The 17480-nt window shown below is 38.1% G+C and overlaps 2 protein-coding genes across 4 annotated transcripts; one reads left to right on the top strand and one right to left on the bottom strand.

Annotated features, from left to right (window-relative positions):
* The first annotated feature begins 502 nt into the window (after positions 1 to 502).
* Positions 503 to 9358, top strand: LOC125480831 (nifU-like protein 3, chloroplastic). 3 transcript variants are annotated; one of them, XM_048592026.1, is made up of 5 exons: positions 503 to 803; positions 912 to 1074; positions 1398 to 1696; positions 4409 to 4515; positions 9231 to 9358. In XM_048592026.1, exons 1-4 carry the CDS (start codon positions 705 to 707, stop codon positions 4502 to 4504), a joined length of 657 nt encoding a protein of 218 aa, XP_048447983.1. In that variant the 5' UTR covers positions 503 to 704; the 3' UTR covers positions 4505 to 4515; positions 9231 to 9358. The 3 variants fall into 3 exon arrangements, with proteins under 3 accessions (XP_048447983.1, XP_048447981.1, XP_048447982.1); XM_048592024.1 differs by lacking the exons at positions 4409 to 4515; positions 9231 to 9358 and adding an exon at positions 3647 to 4018 and having other exon boundaries at positions 511 to 803; XM_048592025.1 differs by lacking the exons at positions 4409 to 4515; positions 9231 to 9358 and adding an exon at positions 3647 to 4018 and having other exon boundaries at positions 514 to 803; positions 957 to 1074.
* Positions 8961 to 16478, bottom strand: LOC125480830 (plasma membrane ATPase 4). The gene is made up of 16 exons (XM_048592023.1): positions 16215 to 16478; positions 13987 to 14106; positions 13589 to 13825; positions 12300 to 13061; positions 12067 to 12189; positions 11882 to 11986; positions 11636 to 11780; positions 11380 to 11544; positions 11041 to 11279; positions 10904 to 10936; positions 10731 to 10812; positions 10480 to 10640; positions 10200 to 10373; positions 9929 to 10111; positions 9656 to 9837; positions 8961 to 9347 (listed from the first exon to the last, which is right to left on the bottom strand). Exons 1-16 carry the CDS (start codon positions 16272 to 16274, stop codon positions 9251 to 9253), a joined length of 2868 nt encoding a protein of 955 aa, XP_048447980.1. The 5' UTR covers positions 16275 to 16478; the 3' UTR covers positions 8961 to 9250.
* Positions 16479 to 17480: the final 1002 nt, after the last annotated feature.

Below are 17480 nucleotides of genomic sequence, written 5' to 3' on the forward strand. Positions count from 1 at the left end.
ACTTCGAGCGCCCCTCAAACAATTTTTGCCTTCTATTTTTTAAATTTGGCATGATTTTTGGTTTTCAATTTTTTTAAGAGAAAATTGAAAATAAAATAATTATCAAACGATCTCTTATAATATTGTTTTGACAAGAAAAAAACACAACATGAAATCAAAATTGTTATTTCATCCCAAGAATTCTACTGACACCAGGTCATAAACATTTCTAAGTTTCAATGAGTAGTCTTATAGCAAGTGACCCTTCTACCACAGTGGTGGAAAAGTGTTGAGTCCTTGCATGACGGCGTAGGTTCAAACCATGTCGGTGGCTAATCTAACAAAAAAAAAAAAAAAAAAAAAAAGAGTAATCTTATAAATTTCAATGGACCAGAAAAAAATGATACGAACTGCAATGAACTGGATCTAGCCCAACATGGGAGTTATAAACTTGGGCCCAGACCCAGCACAAGTACCGTTTGTTTCCTGTTTATTCCACCGAAAGTTGTCGACGTAAGAGATTTTGTGAAACAGAAAATGCTAGTCATCACATTCCTATCCACAGAATCTGCAACACCAGTAGTTCCAGTTGTCCATCTGCAGCCAATCAAACAATGCTTCCTATCAAACTTGCTACCATTACTTTCTCGAACCTAGACAGACAAAAAGTGCAAAAAAAACCCCCAAAACAAGTGTTTCTGTTTTACTGAGAGAATAGAGAAACAATGGTGGGTGCATCCTCAGCCCAAACCACTGCTCTGCACAACTCATCTCTCCCTTCATCATCTGAACTGCATTCAACTTCTCATCTTTCACTCTTCAAGGTGCCACTCAAATATCTGCTTTTATTCGAGCGACATATACTTATTTAATCCAAACTCAGTGTTGTTAACTCATTCCTGTTGGTTTTGGTGGCGGGTTTCGCTTTTCAGCTCATTTCTTACTTTTGGAATGTGTTGGAATTTTTCTGTTGCCAGAACCCCAATTCAATTGCCTGTGGATTTTCTTCAAAGCAAGCCGCTTTTCTCAGAGGCCAATTCTGCAGTAGGCACTTTCTTGCGCTCGATTACAATCGTGCTCCAAGAAAACCAGCAGGTATCTGTGAACATTTATTAATTTCTGTGCTTCTCTTAATTCTGTTGATAGCTTATATCTCCAAGTTGATTGCAAATAAGATGAAATTGAAGCTTTGAATTTACTGCTATTATGTTCTTCGGTCAAAGGAAATTTACCAATGTACTCATGAAAATGCTTCCAAGCTGCAGCAATGTTAAACCGTGTTATAACTTTTAAGTCTCCTTCAAATATAATATTTATGTAGGTTTTAACTCACTGTTTACTTACATCGAATGAAATGATTTTCCACATGGATTGGATTTTAATGTGCTTGTTTGGCTTTTGGGAAACAATGCATGTAGGGCATGTCGTTTCACCACGCTGTGTCCTTCCGCTAACCCAAGAAAATGTGGAGAAAGTCTTGGATGAGGTACGGCCTGGGTTGATGGCTGATGGAGGGAATGTGGCACTCCATGAGATAGATGGTCTTGTTGTGGTATTAAAGCTACAAGGAGCTTGTGGATCTTGTCCAAGCTCAACTATGACGCTGAAGATGGGAATCGAAACCCGCCTGCGAGATAAAATACCCGAGATTATGGAAGTAGAACAGATTTTGGACAGAGAAACAGGCCTTGAGCTAAATGAAGAAAATGTTGAAAAGGTTAGGGAAATCATCATCACCAACTAACTAGCCTATTTATATTTTACACCACTTCTGTGAAATGGTTTTACTTCTTGATAGGATTAAAAGCACACCACAAAGTAGCACACAAATGTTCTATTGATTTTCCTTATTAACACTAAGATTTGTCAATTGTAGCATATGAAAATAAGGGTCTTTACCGTAGAAGATTGTTTTATCTAATTACTTAAAATGTCACAAAAACTGAGCTGTTGTCTTTACCGACCAGCCACCGAAAAATAATTATTAGACCAACTTACACTTATCTAAAGTCTACGAAATTTTATATGCAGAAACTAGACACACAGAGCTACACTCACACAAATTTTTCGGATTTTTGGAGTTGATTTGATATTTAAATTAAATCAAACAAAAACAGGACAGAGACAGATTTTAAATAATAAAAATAGATTGTAGTTCACAAGTTAAGAAAACGAGTTAGGGGAAGTGTTATCCACCACCAAATAATCATGCAAACATGTTATGTTTCATTCAAATTTCTTCTATTTCCGGATGAAGATGCTCAAGCTGGCTCAATGTTAGAACTCAACCTATTACTCTTTCTTATGTAGTATGTTAAGAGAATGGCGTTTTCAACTTAACTTAGTCACTAATATGCAATCTAGAATGGCGTGTTCATAGATTTAACAAGTAGAAATCATTAAGAACGAAAAGAGTTTGAGTCATCACAAGGCATCGTAAGTACTAGTGTTGTCTTACTTATCCTAGAAATTGGTTCACATGTTAATCGCAATTAACAAGTACTACTCTAGAACATATATAGGTCCTCATTCGACAAGGGCAGGCACACACATATTCATAGCATTAAAATCTTAGATATGCTTACTAAGTATGCATCCGGAGAAAACACATAAAGAATTCATCAATGAGACAAGTAGTGAACCAATTTTCATCCATTCATGAAAGTAATTCAAACGAAATGTCATAACAAACTTGCAATCATATTCGAGGCTTCAAACAGCCCCTAACTACTAAAAATTTAGTTACACAATTCTTAAGTTAAAACAAAAGATAGACATGAGTTTGAGAAAATAGAACCGAAAGAAATCGACTGAGACCCTCTTTTTCCTTCCTTCCCCAACACTACTTTTAAACCAATTCTTGCTGCATCATTTTCTTCTCCTTAACTCACCCACTAATAGCCATTTAGTGATGACAATAAGTGAGAGGAAATGGTAAAACAATTGTAACTCCTTGGGTAGCCTTTATGCCAATTACTCCCTCTTAATCCTCATCTTTAATTCCATTTTCTCTGATATTTGAATAGGTGTCAACTGGTTTGTTCTTGATTGCATCAGTTTTGGCTGCTAGATTTATTGGATTTATTGTTTTCAATGCTTTCTTGTCAGTTACAAACTGCTCAGCCTCTTGGGAACCTTTCAGTGTTAAAACGGCCATAACTTCTTCTAGAAATGATGTTAACAATCCGCGAAATGCTCCAGAAAATAGACATTCGTAGCTTTCCAAGCATATAAGGCTCATTCTCTAATTCATTCTGAACTGTCCGCAACTTGCTTTCAAAGTCAGCTGACATGCACAGGCAGTTTTGACGAATTTGTTACTTAAAATCTCACTTGTGCTATTTTTCTTTTCTTTGCTTGACAAATCCTACAAAACACAAAAACAAAGTGAATAGCTCAAAAATATAAGGAACTAACTAAGAAAAGACAAGTGAATTTGATATAAAATATATATAAATATGAGCTTATCAATTCTTACGATGAATTTTTAGGCCACCTCCAACCCGAAGGTCAAAAATTGAGAGTTACAAAGTTATATTTGACTCAAATGTCGATCTTCATTCCAAAAGTCACTATGAAAACCTCGTACAGATAGGGTTCATGAATGAAAGTAATAGTTAACCAATTTGTGTTGTACTAAACTAACTAGCTATACACTTTTTTACAGATTCTTTCTGAGATTAGACCATATCTGGCTGGCACTGGAGGTGGAATCCTCGAGCTTGTACAGATCAATGACTACGTAGTGAAAGTTCGGTTAAGCGGACCAGCAGCCGGCGTCATGACAGTTCGTGTTGCTCTAACACAAAAGTTGAGGGAAAAAATACCTGTCATTGTAGCTGTTCAGTTGATAGAATGATAAATACCATCAAAAATTAAATATGTTGTGAGCTTGTGATGCAGATAATGGATATATTGCTCGGCCCATTGTCTTTCGCAGATTTTGTTCAACTGCTCTACTACCTTCTTGTAGAATAATTATCAGTTATTGATCTTCCCAACTAATCTTCCTTCTCAAGGTTTTCAGTTTTTGAGTCTAGTCCGATCCTGATCTCTACACCGATACAGTGTAATACTTTAGCACTATTGCTTTAGCCTGCGCGTTGCCACGAGAAGGCCAAATGGACAACAAAAACACTGCATGGACGGATGTTGTGGTTTTAAAACCGTATAAACATATAGAAAGTTCCTTTGTCTCATAATAAAAACAAAATGAATATGATCTTTGTGTCACACTAATTACTAAAATTCAAAGTGTTGCATTCATTAGTATGTTGAAAACACTAATTACATTTCGTTTAACTTCAAAATTTACAGAATATGAGGAATAATGAATTTTTATAGTTTATATGAAAATAAAATAATAAAAAGCGTCATTTACTACACATTTTATTAGGTAGTTTCCTAACTCCAATTGTTTGGATTGTAGGAATTTTTTTTCTTACCTTTTGGCGCAACAACGACGAAGGCAATCAACTATTCACAGGACAAGCAAAGAAGAAAATTCGAGGAGGAGGAACAATAGAATTTTACGGGGTAATTTTCATTGTATTCCTGATTTGAAATATATATACATACAATTCATGTTCCATAAGGAAACAAATAATAAAAGACTATCCTTCCTCATAAAGGACTCTTAGTATTTACAATATTTACATTCCCTTTTTTCCTAACATTGACTCACAATTTACACTCTCCGTCAAGTTGGTGCATAGATATCACACATGCCCAACTTGACAAGTGAGTCAACAAACTTTTGACTACACACAACATGAGTAAAAATATCTGCAAGTTGCTCATCTAAATTCACAAACGGTATGGACACAATCTTCTTCTGAAGCTTCTCTTTAATAAAATGTCAATCAACCTCCACATGTTTTGTCCTATCCTGCTGCACTGGATTATCAGCTATATCTCTTGCTGACTTATTATCACAATATAGTCTCATGGTCTCCTTTGGTTTGAAACCCAGACTCCAAAGAAGTTTTTGAACCCAAAGAACCTCACAAGTGCTGTGGGTCATGCCTCTATACTCAGCCTCATCTAAGGATCTCGATACAACCTTCTATTTCTTACTTCGCCATGTAACCAAATTTCCTCCCACAAAAGTAAAATACCCAGAAGTAGATCGTCTATCACTTACATTTCTTGCCCAGTCAGCATTTGTGAACCCCTCAACCCTCAAATGTCCATGCTTCCCATATAGTACTCATTTTCCTGGTGCAGACTTCAGATATGCTAAGATATGCACAACAACAACCATATGATCTACATTCGGTGAGTGAATAAATTGAATCACTACATTCACAGCATAGGCAATATCTAGGCGTGTATGAGCCAAATAAATTAGTCTTCCTACAAGTCTCTGATATCTCCCTTTATCAACTGATTTCTGATTCATATCCAAACATAGATGATGTTTTTCAACAATAGGAGTATCTACCAGCTGACACCCCAGCATACCAGTTTCTTTTAACAAATCTAGAACATACTTATGTTGGGACAAGAAGATACCTTTCGGAGAACGAGCAACTTCAACCCCAAGAAAATACTTCAAGTCCCCTAGGTTCTTCATTTCAAACTCGGACACAAGATTACCCTGCAACTTCGAAATTTCATCAACATCATCTCCAGTGATAATCATGTCATCTACAGAGATGATTAATGCTGTCACTTTTCCCTGTCTTCGTTTAACAAACAACGTGTGATCAGAATGACTCTGATGATACCCAATCTTTTTCATAACTTGAGTAAACCTATCAAACCACACACGAGGCGATTGTTTAAGTCCATAGAGAGACTTACGCAACCGACATACTCCGATATTTCCACCAGCACTATACCCAAGCGGAAAATCCATATATACTTCTTCCTCCAAGTTCCCATGGAGAAAAGCATTCTTCACATCAAGTTGTTTTAATGGCCAATCCATATTTGCAGCTAAAGAAATCAGAATACGTACCGTATTCATCTTGGCAAACAGAGAGAAAGTTTCCTGGTAATCTACACCATATGTTTGGGTGTATCCTTTAGCTACCAACCTTGCTTTGTACCTGTCTATTGATCCATCGGCTTTGTATTTGATTGTAAATACCCATCGGCATCCAGTTGTTCTCTTTCCTTTTGACAACGGCATCACCTCCCAGGTATTACTCTTCTGTAACGCCAACATTTCCTCATACATTGCTTTTGCCCGCTTTGGATCCTTTAGAGCTTCCTCCACACGGGTTGGTACTTGAACAGATTCCATATTGTCCACCAAAGTTTGGTGCTCTGATGAAAGACCATTGCATGAGACGTAGTTGGCTATTGGATACTTCACTTTTCCTTCCGGAGAGAACCTGACAGGTGGCACACCTCGATTTTGTCTCGGTGGCAACTTATATGTACTTACATCATTACTTGCATTAGTTACATAATCATCCATAATACTTACCTTAGGTATATCCAAAGAAGACATATTGGGTGGCACAGTGGAGCTAGAGAGAGAGAGGGGGGGCACATCAGCAAATTCGCTAGGTGGCTACTGTGACTGCATACTATTCTCGGCAACAATCAACACATTCCATCTTGATTGGTCTTCGTTGATCCAGCTCCTGCCAAACGGACTTAAGGTCAGCGTAATACACACCCACTGGCCGGTCCTTTTGACGAAGCCTAAATGACTTCTTTAGCAATACGTAGGTGAATAAAAAATCCCATGATAGCAGGTTCCATGAAATTGATCAACCACCCGTTTACTATTGCATTCCTTGTTTCCCACGTTTCATACTCAGCACTATCCTCAGCAGGTTCCTTGATACTCTCTATCACGAAGCCCTTTCTACCATGTCCAGCAATATGCATCTCCAATACCTTGGACCAAAGAGGATAATTTGATCCATTCAACTTCACGGTATTTGGTACGGCAGACACATCGTTCTGAATAACAACGGGACTTGGTATCGGATTATTGGTTGGTGCGCGGGAACCACCTTCCAACTTCAAAAGTGATTCATCGCCTATGTTCGCCATCACGACTTAGTGAGAAAGGGGAGGAAAAAACAACGCATAATTGCACTAGAGACTCACGGCAACAACAACAAACTACTCTGCAAAACACACGGCACACACATAGCAGCAAATAACGCTCCAGTAAGGGACACACAGCGCACATAGCAGCAACAAGATTGTGTGCTGCAATCCTAGGGTGCAGCGCAGACACGTAAGGTTACGGTAAGGTTACGGCAGCTTGGCTCTGATATCAAATAGAATTTTACAGGGTAATTTTCATTGTATTTCTGATTTGAAATATATATACATACAATTCATGTTCCATAAGGAAACAAATAATAAAAGACTATCCTTCCTAATAAAGGACTCTTAGTATTTACAATATTTACATTCCTTTTTTTCCTAACATTGACTCACAATTTACTGGAACAATATCTTCTTATTCTCTCTCTTTCTTGTTTGGAAGAAAATTGCTATCTAGGTTTATTTAATCCCTACTTAAGGTAAAATTAAATAAATTTTATAGACAGTTGAACTTCACCTCTCATAAGACATTTACTACAAGTCAGAGCTCAAAATCCAATGCAGTCGAAGAACTCATTTTTGGCAGACCTACTCAACTTAGACTTCTACACCTCCTGCACGGCCTCCTGCACGGCCTACGTACAGCACAAGATGCGTAGGGGCATTCATGGAGCCAAAATAATATAAAAAATCTTAGAGCTGACACGTGAACTTTTACCCACAAGTGATGAGAATGACCTCATTAAATTGGTGAGACCCACATCCGCTCAACGCGTAGTTCAACCCTCTTGAAGATTTAAGTAGTTGATTGCAACCTCATCAAGCTCTCCTGCCTATGGCAAGTAGAAAAATCAAAGGTATTAAATATAGGACTAATTATTTGTTAAATAATATCTTTGAGATAATTATTTCCTCATTCATCATGTGGATGACTCATCCCAATCGGATGCCGACATATGTCAAGGCAAACCTTACATATGTGGCTGACCTAGGTCTTATAAATGCCCCATCTCCACCAATTTTTGATAAACTTTTGATACTCAGCTAAGCCCTAAATTCTCTATCTTTTGTTAAATTCTCTCTCTTCCTCCATAAGGCTATTCATTTTGTTAAAGGAGTAATTTAAAGAGTCTCTTGAAGCTATATTTTCTTGGTTTTCTTGTAAAAATAGGCAGCCAAGCAGTTTTAAATCCTCTTTGAGATGCTCCAAAGCTTCTTATTAACATGTTTGTACAAAGATTTTACTACAGGGATTGCTCTTAGTGGTTATCAAAGAAACCAACTTCTTTTTTGTAAGATGATCTTTGCCATGCCTTTCGATCCATCATTTTTGTAGAAACTTTCTGCTCATTGTTTTGCCGGAAAAATTTGCTGTAAGATCCATGAGAGAGTCCTGAGAAACTAATGGCTTCCTTGTACCTGCAAAGTGAGTGTTGTGAGCCAGGCCCTCATTTTTGTGACTCGATTCCACGGCCCCTCCTTCGTGGAACGTCCTGGACTGCTTTTAGTCCATGCTTTCATGATCGCGCAGCTAGCAAGGACAATTCCATTTCCATGTATATCCTCTTTTAAATACAGCTGAGTTTTACCCTTTTCAGATTCCAACTTGGGTAGCATTATGTCAACTGGGTTTCAGAAAATTACTCGGACTTGGTTGAGATGGGCCGATGTCATCTGGATCTACAGCATCGTCTTCCATTTTCCACTAGACTAAGAAATTCACCATCCTGTTACATAGAGTTGAACGGCTTGGCTCCCAACTTACCAGAGAACAAGGTAAATTGTTCTCTAATGTGGAAAAATGTGCAATTGTTCTCTAATGCAGGAATAGTACAGAATGTGACACAGCGCTTGAACGACCATGGTCAGCATCCGAGGGTTGTGCCAACAGCGTTCTAATGCTGTCTCACATCCTGCATTCGATAAATGCTCAAAGAGTGGATATAAAAATAGTGGATACAAAGTGCAAACAATCGAAGAAAGAAAGTAGATTATGGCTGGAAAACTGCAGGATACTGTTTAGCCCCTTACACGAGCAAAAATAAACCAAATATAACCCTTTGTCTTGCACTTGAAATTCATTAGAATGCAAATATGAAATGGAGGAGAGTTTTACATTTAGCACAGACAGGCTCTCCAACATATCTAGAAATGTTTAACTAATTATGCCTGCTTTCGATTTTTCTCTCCTCATCGCTTTGTTACATTGTTGAACTCCGCCCTTCTTGGCACAGGTAGCATTTCTTCTGGATTGTTACACTGTATAATGCTGCTGGATTGTGTCAATGTCCAGGCCTTTTAGCTTCACAACTGATTCCACATGTCCCTTGAGCGTGTGAAGCTCCCGAAGTCTACAACCACAAATTAACAAGATATTCATTAAACCGATGGCACGCAAGAAGATACTGTCTCTTATAGGAAAATGTTTTCTTGCCAGAATATGTGACATGTTATGTCAACATGATGCTATGTTGTCAATCTGGATTACTGAGCTAGTAGTGCGGTCCAAGTTTACAATATGACAACATAACACGCTAAATATCTAACAAGAGAATGTTACCCATCATTCAGATAACTTTAAAAGTGATGTATGTCTCAGGAATTGGCAAACGAATTGTTTCCTGTAGGTAACATTTTGAAATTCTGAATGGTAGCTAACCTTGCAACTTCAGCTCGTCTCTTGGCCTGCTCAGCAATCTCAGACAGCTCTCTGTAGCTGCTCTTGTCATTGAAGATACTAGAAGATTCTGGTGCTTCGAGACCATGAAGGGTCCTTTGAGCATGAGCCCATTGAGCTTCTCTCTCTTCTTTTCCATAATCTTTCTTGGTGGTAAAGGCAGTCTGTTACAGTAGGATGAATCATTAGAAAACTTTAACTTCACCGGATCAAACTAAATGATTTCACCTTATATTCGAAAGAACAAAGATTTACCTTGTTCTCTAGCAAGTTGAGCCATGCCTTTCCACTTAAGATGTAACGGATGGCGAATTTCATCAAGTCTAGTGGGAAATAGAAGACAATGCTGTAAATCCAGATGACACCAGCCCATCCCCAACCACATCCGTGTATTCTTGCAAAACTCCAGTTGGCATATACTGCTATCAAAGTTGCAATCTGAAGAAAGTATAATCTTCAGCTTTCAATAACATATGTATAAAAACTTGCTGTATTTAATAGAGGATATAAGCGGCATTCTTCTTACCAGCTGCGCGATCATGAAAGCACCGAGTAGAAGCATTCCAGGGCGTTCCATAAAGGAGAAGCCGCGGGATCGAGTCACAAAAATGAGGGCCTGGCTTACAATACTCACTTGCAGGTACAAGGCAGCCATTAGTTCCTCAGGAGTCTCCCTTAAGGATCTTACACCAAATTGGTCCTGCAAAACAATGAGCAGAAAATGCAGATTGGAATCTGAACTTCATGAAGTTTCTGTAAGAAAAGATGGATCAAAAAAGTGAAAAGCATAACAAAGATCATCTTACGGAGAAGAAGTCAGTTTCTTTGATTAACCAGAAGAAGATAACAGTCATCAATGCCAAGTAACCGCCAAGCACAATCCCGGTAGCAAAAATCTCTTTCAATTTCCAGCTATCAGGCAGGGGAGATGGCTTTACTCTATCCTTTGATATTGTCATAATTGTGCCTTCAAAATTTAACAAGTGCATGGTGTCAGCAGTCACATTTATCAATTTATATTATATGCTACTTGAAAGTTCGCTTCTTAAAAACTTACCATCGTTCAATATGGCAATAATCAAAACCATGAAAGGTGAGAAGTCGAACTTCCATATGAGAGCAATGAACATGAAACCAAACTGCAATGCTTGCCAAAAACAAAAAACAATTAGACGAAGACTTAATTAGGGAGAGAAACCACAAATTGTTAAACCACCACCATTTACTTACCACAATACGAATGGTGATCGAAACCGCATAGATCTTCAAAAGCCAAAGAAAACAGAAAGAGAAGGAAAACGTTAGACTTCCCATCATAAACTGTTTGATCAGAGTGGTCTGCTGATAAGAAAGGCAGAAAAACTAACTGTGTAGTTCTTCATTCTCTGGAAAATAGCTCTACTGGTCAACACTGCACTAATGATGACACTCAGTCCGGGTTCTGTAAGAACAATGTCAGAAGCACTTCGTGCAGCATCTGTAGCATCAGCAACAGCAATTCCAATATCTGCCTTCTTCAATGCAGGGGCATCATTGACACCATCTCCCGTCATTCCACAAATGTGCTTTTTTTCCTGCAACTTCTTCACAATTTCGTATTTGTGCTCTACAAGAAGCACGAAAATGTGTTTAAAATAAACAACAAATCACTTTCCCTATTCGAAAACAGCAAAACCCTCTAATTAGTCAGTACTTAAAGTATTCACCTGGAAACACTCCAGCGAACCCGTCAGCCTTCTCAATTAACTCTTCAATTGGAAGGGCAGCTATGCTAGCATCCTTGTCTTGACCAAGTAAGGAAGCAGATGGGTACATGTTTGTTCCCATTCCAAGTCTCCGGCCAGTTTCCTTGGCAATGGCAAGTTGATCCCCTGCAGATAGAGAGTGGCGGCAAGTAAACACAACAACACTCAAAATTAAAATGAATCCATTAAACTAGGTTGAAAATATTAACCGACTTACCAGTAATCATCTTAACATTTACACCAAGGTTAAGAGCCTGGCGGATAGTTTCTGCACTGTCATGTCTTGGAGGGTCGAAAAGAGGCAGCAATCCAACCAACTGCCATGGACCACCAGCACTTTCTTTTGCTTTTTCAGGCACTTCCTGTAGACATGTACCAATCACAATGCTAAGAGGGTGCTTTATTTCTAATAAAACTGAAAAAATGCAAGACAATACTAAAAATGCCAAGGTTGGTATAAAACCTGTCTAGCAACAGCCAATGACCGAAGACCACGTTCAGCATACTTGTCAATAATGGCAAAAGCCTTCTTCTTGAAATCCTCTTTGCAGTTGCAAAGTTCCAAAATCTAATTTCAGAAATCAAGTCATTAGTATATGGGTATGAACGGTAATTTTTGGCCGGTAACTATAGGAAAAACAGAAGTACCTGCTCAGGAGCACCTTTGCTTGCTCTATGCCAGTTTCCATCGTTATCAATGTAAGTCAAAGCAGTTCTCTTGTCGACGGGATTAAAAGGTAAGAAGTGCACCTCTCTAATACCAGCCCGGGCCTGTGTAAAAATTGATTCATTAAGATGAGCATATCCATTGCAAATTCCGTCTCAGAAATATTGAAGAAGCAAGTATAGGGCATACAAGAAAAGTTGGAAATGATTTATACCTCCTTTGGGTCGGCAAGCATTCCAACCATAGCAGCATCAATGGCATCCTGGTTTTCAGTTCTGGATGACCTTGCAGCTAGAAGAATGACATGTTCTTTCTCCACACCCTTTGCAAACACCTCAATCAAGTTTTTATCAACACTAAGCTTGTTAAGAGTTAGTGTTCCTGTCTTATCACTGCAAAGCACATCCATACCCGCCAGTTCCTCAATGGCAGTCATCCTCTTGGTGATGGCACCCTGCTGAGATAGCCTGTGAGAACCAATGGCCATAGTAACAGACAAGACAGTGGGCATGGCAATGGGGATGCCTCCAATCAAGAGCACCAAGAGATTGTCAATTCCACTCCGGTACTTGCGGTGCTGAATTGGGTACATGACTACGATCTCAATCAGCATTCCAATGGCAATGGAACAGATGCAGAAGTTCCCGATGGCAGTGAGCACCTTCTGGAAGTGTCCGACTTGGTTAGTGCTGTCCACAAGATGTGCAGCCTTCCCGAAGAAGGTATGGACACCGGTGGCAATAACAACAGCTTCAATTTCACCCTGCTTGCAAGTCGAACCGGAGAAAACCTCATCACCCGGATGCTTGGTCACTGGAAGTGATTCTCCTGTGAGAGCAGATTGATCAATCTTTAAAGGATCACCCTCAAGAAGACGAGCATCAGCTGGGACAATATCTCCCAATTTGATACTGATGATATCCCCTGGAACCAAAATGGCAGCATCCTCCTCACTCCATTTTCCATCTCTAAGGACCTACATATGCATCGCCATCAAACACATTAGAATTATATTGTTGCCTCCAGTTAGTATGGTGCATGGTTGTGTGATGTGTCTGAAACTCATATCGATCTGTCTACATAAACAACGGTGAGAAATTTATTTGATTTTGTTATGGATTCGTGAATATTAGAAATCTTATTATGTTACCCTGTTCACATAGGTTCACGAAATGACAGTTTCCCTACTAGCATACATATGAGCATGTATTCTATTAACAAAAACAAAAAATGGCGATATGTTTGCGCTGCAAGAAAACAAGATAAATAGTCACTATAAGAGTGGCACAAGATAAGGTGGCTCAAACTTTTAGCCACCGATAATTCTGTATGTTAATGATTATAGTTCTTTTAGCCACCGCGTCTTGTCTTGTGCAACTAATGTCAGTGACCATTTATGCCGTTTTCTTGAACTGTTGAAAAGGCTCCCTAAACCTAAAGTTAGTTACTTGAGTACAAAGCCACTGAATCCAGGACCGTATTGAAATGTTTGATTTGAATTACCTTAGTCTTGGGAGCAAGACCAGCCATAAGAGCAGCAGCTGCATTTCCAGCATTGTTTTCTTCAATAAAACTGATGGTAGAGTTGATGACCAACAGGCAGAGAATACCAACAAAATCTTGCCAATCTGGCGGCTTCCCATCGCCGTTGGCCAGAGCAATTGCCATGATGGCTGCAGCTTCCATGACCCATGATAGAGGATTCCACATGAATCCCAGGAACTTGAGAAATTTGCTTTCCTGTTCATTGTAACCAGTAACAAATATTTAGATATTATGAACTAAACTATATTCAAAGCTAGTAAAAACAAAATTTAGCGTATATAATCGTTACAGTAAAAGGAAAATGTCTCCTGCACTCGCTCGTGCAGAGAGGCTAGTTATAGTATTCCGAAAATGACCTTTTTCTCTTCTAGCTTGTTGGGACCAAAAATCTCCAGCCTTTGCGCTCCTTCCTCGGAGCTCAAACCTTCTCTGGAGCATTTCAACTGTCCAAATACTTCCTCGATCGGAATCCGCTCCTGTAAACCAACTCTTTGTTAGGACAAAAATTGTAATACTCACTACACAATTTCAAAAATTCACATATCACACGATAGCTATATTGTAAATCTCTACGTAAACATGTAATACAAGTATTTGCAAGTTCATATTATTATTTTAATTTTTATTTCAAAGTATATTAGCCAATTCATATTTTAAAAAGGGGACCATCTAATGACTTCACCACAGCAGTCCACCATTCTAAGAGCCGTCTCTAGCCACCATCGTACGATTCACGAGCGCTGGAAATGAAACCCAGGACATGCCATGTAGAATACGAACTTGAAATTTATCCTTAACCATTGGGCCATCCCAGGTGGTTATATTAGCCAGTTCATTGGTTTGACATTCTTTGTACATTAATAGCCACAGACATGACTGTTTCACTTACTAGATTAGTAGATCCCACAAAAATAAATGCATACTACATTTCAAATCAACCCACCTCATAAAAAAATGAATAAATAATTGGAAATTAAAAAAACAAAATAGATACAGGGCAAACAAGATATATAGCTTTTAGGCAGGAAAATTTCTTGTACGCATTTTCTCCTTCTACACTCTTATTATATTATAATCCTTTTTTTTTTTTTAATTTGTCCAAAGGAAATGCTCTAATCTACTACTATTAATGTTCAAAATGAATGACGTAATGGTGTTTCGGTCAAGTTAAACAAAAAGTGAATTTTGAAACAAATCTCATAAAGTCTCATCTTATTTTCTAATCAAATCTAAAGGAAATCTTTTAATCCTTTATTTGGTTACAACTTGTAACGATTATTGACCATGAATTTTGATTTTCAACGGTTACGATGACCCGAAAATCAAACCTCAATATATTTTGATATTTTGGCTAACCAAGTGGATGCAACGAATCGAGCTGAGTCGGACTCGGCGCTCACTCAGTGTACGAACCCGGACGGATAAACATGGTCCTTCCCATTTTTGCCCTCCCCGCCTAGGGATGCTAGCCAAGCACTAAAGTGTTGACCCACAAAATATTAATATATTACATTTTATTTATTAAAAATATTAAACATAAAAAACTGTTTGCGTCAGTGGCACAGCACTACGTTTCAAGGCAGGAGCGTGATTGGCGCGTGAAATGCACGCGCTCCAACATGATAAACAGCGTTTGGATGCTAGTGTAAATAACAAAAGCATGAAAGAAGGGTAAATAAGGTATAGTAAAACAAAATAAACAATAAATATACGGGTTTTCTAATCCAATGGTGTCAGGATTGAGGGTGGATGTGAAAGTTGATAACCGAAACGGTTTAAGTCCCTAGAGATAAACAAAAGGAGAATTCCTCAGAATGGGAAAAGTCCAAAGTACCACGGAAAAGGTACTTCAACTTCTATAAAGAAGACAAACACCAGTACAATTTACTTACTGTTATCGTGATGTTTTAGTTCAATAATTTATGTTATGTATAACTATTTTTTTATATTTAAAATTGTTATAGACCTAGATGTCATGGGACAGTGAATTTGTTTGAGAGAGTGTGTGTGTGTTTATATAAAAAAACATATTTAGGGGAATTATTAACCGTAGTGGACTCAACCTCTCTGTCATTCACATGTGTAGATCCATCCCGTTTGGATACTACCTGGGGACATGATTATACACTCTGCTTGGTTGGTGAGAAAATATAGCGAGAAAATGGGAAACTTTCAATCTTTTGAGATGAACCCATGTAAACACAACTGTTTATTACGTAAAAGCCAGCTCAAAAGTACATGATTTTCACTTCTTATATATGCATGCAAAGAACAAAAAAACACAAAGTCTCTTGGTGTTATCCTAGGTGATCGAGAATAACCGCGACGATTAAGATATGTTCAGGGTTCGAACAGAGAGAGTAGTTGCAGAAAGAATCAATCAATCAATTTAAGCATCAATCCAAAGCATGAACACAGCAAGAAAACTAAGATCATGCAACAATAAAACTCTCTCAGTCCAAAGATTAAGCAAAAAGCCAACTCATGAAAAAGTAAAAACTCACACAAAACAAAATCACCAACCCTAGTTTCCCGAAATGAGGGAGAAAATAGAGGTGGTAAAGTGAAAGAAAGAAAAATATACCAGATCGACAGTCTCGTTCTTGATCTCCTCCAGGCTGATAGCCTTGTCCGTACTCCCCATCTTTTCACAAGTTTAAACCAGAACCAGAGCAATAAGCTTGATTAGCAACAATGGAGGAGGAGGAGGAGGAGAGGTGGATTGAAAGATAGGAGGAGGATATTAAAAGGGCATTGAATGAGGTTTCTGCATCCCAAGAAAACAAAGGGAGAGTGAGACTTGAGAGAACAAGTGCTTGTGGAAAAGTGCTTATGGTCGCTCTATTTTTATACGTCTCCGAGGAAGGCCGCACCCCTCATGACTCGTAATAATGTTAGGGGGCTGGTATGCGATGTGACATTGATCCCCGCCGTTTAACCCCGTCCCCCAAGTGGACCCTCACCCTCCACTCTCCTAGTAGTCTACTATGACTTTTAATCCCTCCTTATGCTGTGTACTTTTTCTACTTCTGGAAAATAAATATATAAAAAGAGTAATAAATTACAATTAAATAAAGAGGTTATTATTTGATATTTCAAAATAACCATTATGCGCTTATAAAAATGAGTATTCAAGATTACTCCAGTTTGTTAGAACAACATCTAGCTCTCTTGCAAACCGAGGTCGGATTATCATCTCTTAATGAGTGGCATGCTCTTTTGCAAACCGAGTTTGGATCTTCATCTTTTAACGAATTACATGTTTACTTATACGTGAAAATCATGAACCAAATTAATTAGGAGAGATTAGTTGATCCAATTTCCATTCATTTTTCTCTCTCCCAATTTATGATTCTCCCTCATTTTCAATAAGTAAACATATCAGTAGTTTAAAATATGATACATCTTGTAATCTATATAATAATGAGAAGAAAAAAAATAAAGTTAAATAGTACAAGATGTTGTAGTATGAATTTAATGAGGGAAAAAGGAGGCAGATCGACCAAAGAGAAGAGAACTATAAAACGAAGTGTCATTAGCGAGGGTCAAATGTCGTCGAAAAAGGCATTTTGCCATCGCAAATACTTAGTTACGACGGGAAAAAGCCCTCGCTGGTCGCAAATTGATCCATTAGAAATACTTTTTTTCCAACTAGCCATTATAATTAATTCATTTTCTACGCACAAGACTTGTCGTTAGTAGTTAGTTTTTTTTATCGAAAAAGAATTTTCAAAATGACAAACTTATTTTATTTTCGACATGGAAATGTGGTCGTAAATAATTATAGAGTTGCCGAAATTACTTTTCAAACGATGACATATTTTTTACAATGACTTTTTTTCCGACCAAA

This window comes from the organism of the source record quoted next, unplaced genomic scaffold (genome assembly GCF_019419815.1).
Source record: "Pyrus x bretschneideri cultivar Hongxiangsu unplaced genomic scaffold, Pyrus_bretschneideri_v1 Contig36, whole genome shotgun sequence".
NCBI classification, from domain to species: domain Eukaryota; kingdom Viridiplantae; phylum Streptophyta; class Magnoliopsida; order Rosales; family Rosaceae; genus Pyrus; species Pyrus x bretschneideri.

Bases quoted from the DNA above. Each gene is read 5' to 3' on its own strand.
- LOC125480831 (XM_048592024.1), top strand. From the start codon at position 705: ATGGTGGGTGCATCCTCAGCCCAAACCACTGCTCTGCACAACTCATCT. The intron at 1,075-1,397 runs GTATCTGTGAAC...CAATGCATGTAG, and splicing joins TGCTCCAAGAAAACCAGCAG to GGCATGTCGTTTCACCACGC. The intron at 1,697-3,646 runs GTTAGGGAAATC...ACTTTTTTACAG, and splicing joins ATGAAGAAAATGTTGAAAAG to ATTCTTTCTGAGATTAGACC.
- LOC125480830 (XM_048592023.1), bottom strand. From the start codon at position 16,274: ATGGGGAGTACGGACAAGGCTATCAGCCTGGAGGAGATCAAGAACGAG. The intron at 11,987-12,066 runs GTACTTCTGTTT...TTCTGAAATTAG, and splicing joins GCAAAGGTGCTCCTGAGCAG to ATTTTGGAACTTTGCAACTG. The intron at 11,280-11,379 runs GTGAATACTTTA...TGCTTCTTGTAG, and splicing joins GTTCGCTGGAGTGTTTCCAG to AGCACAAATACGAAATTGTG.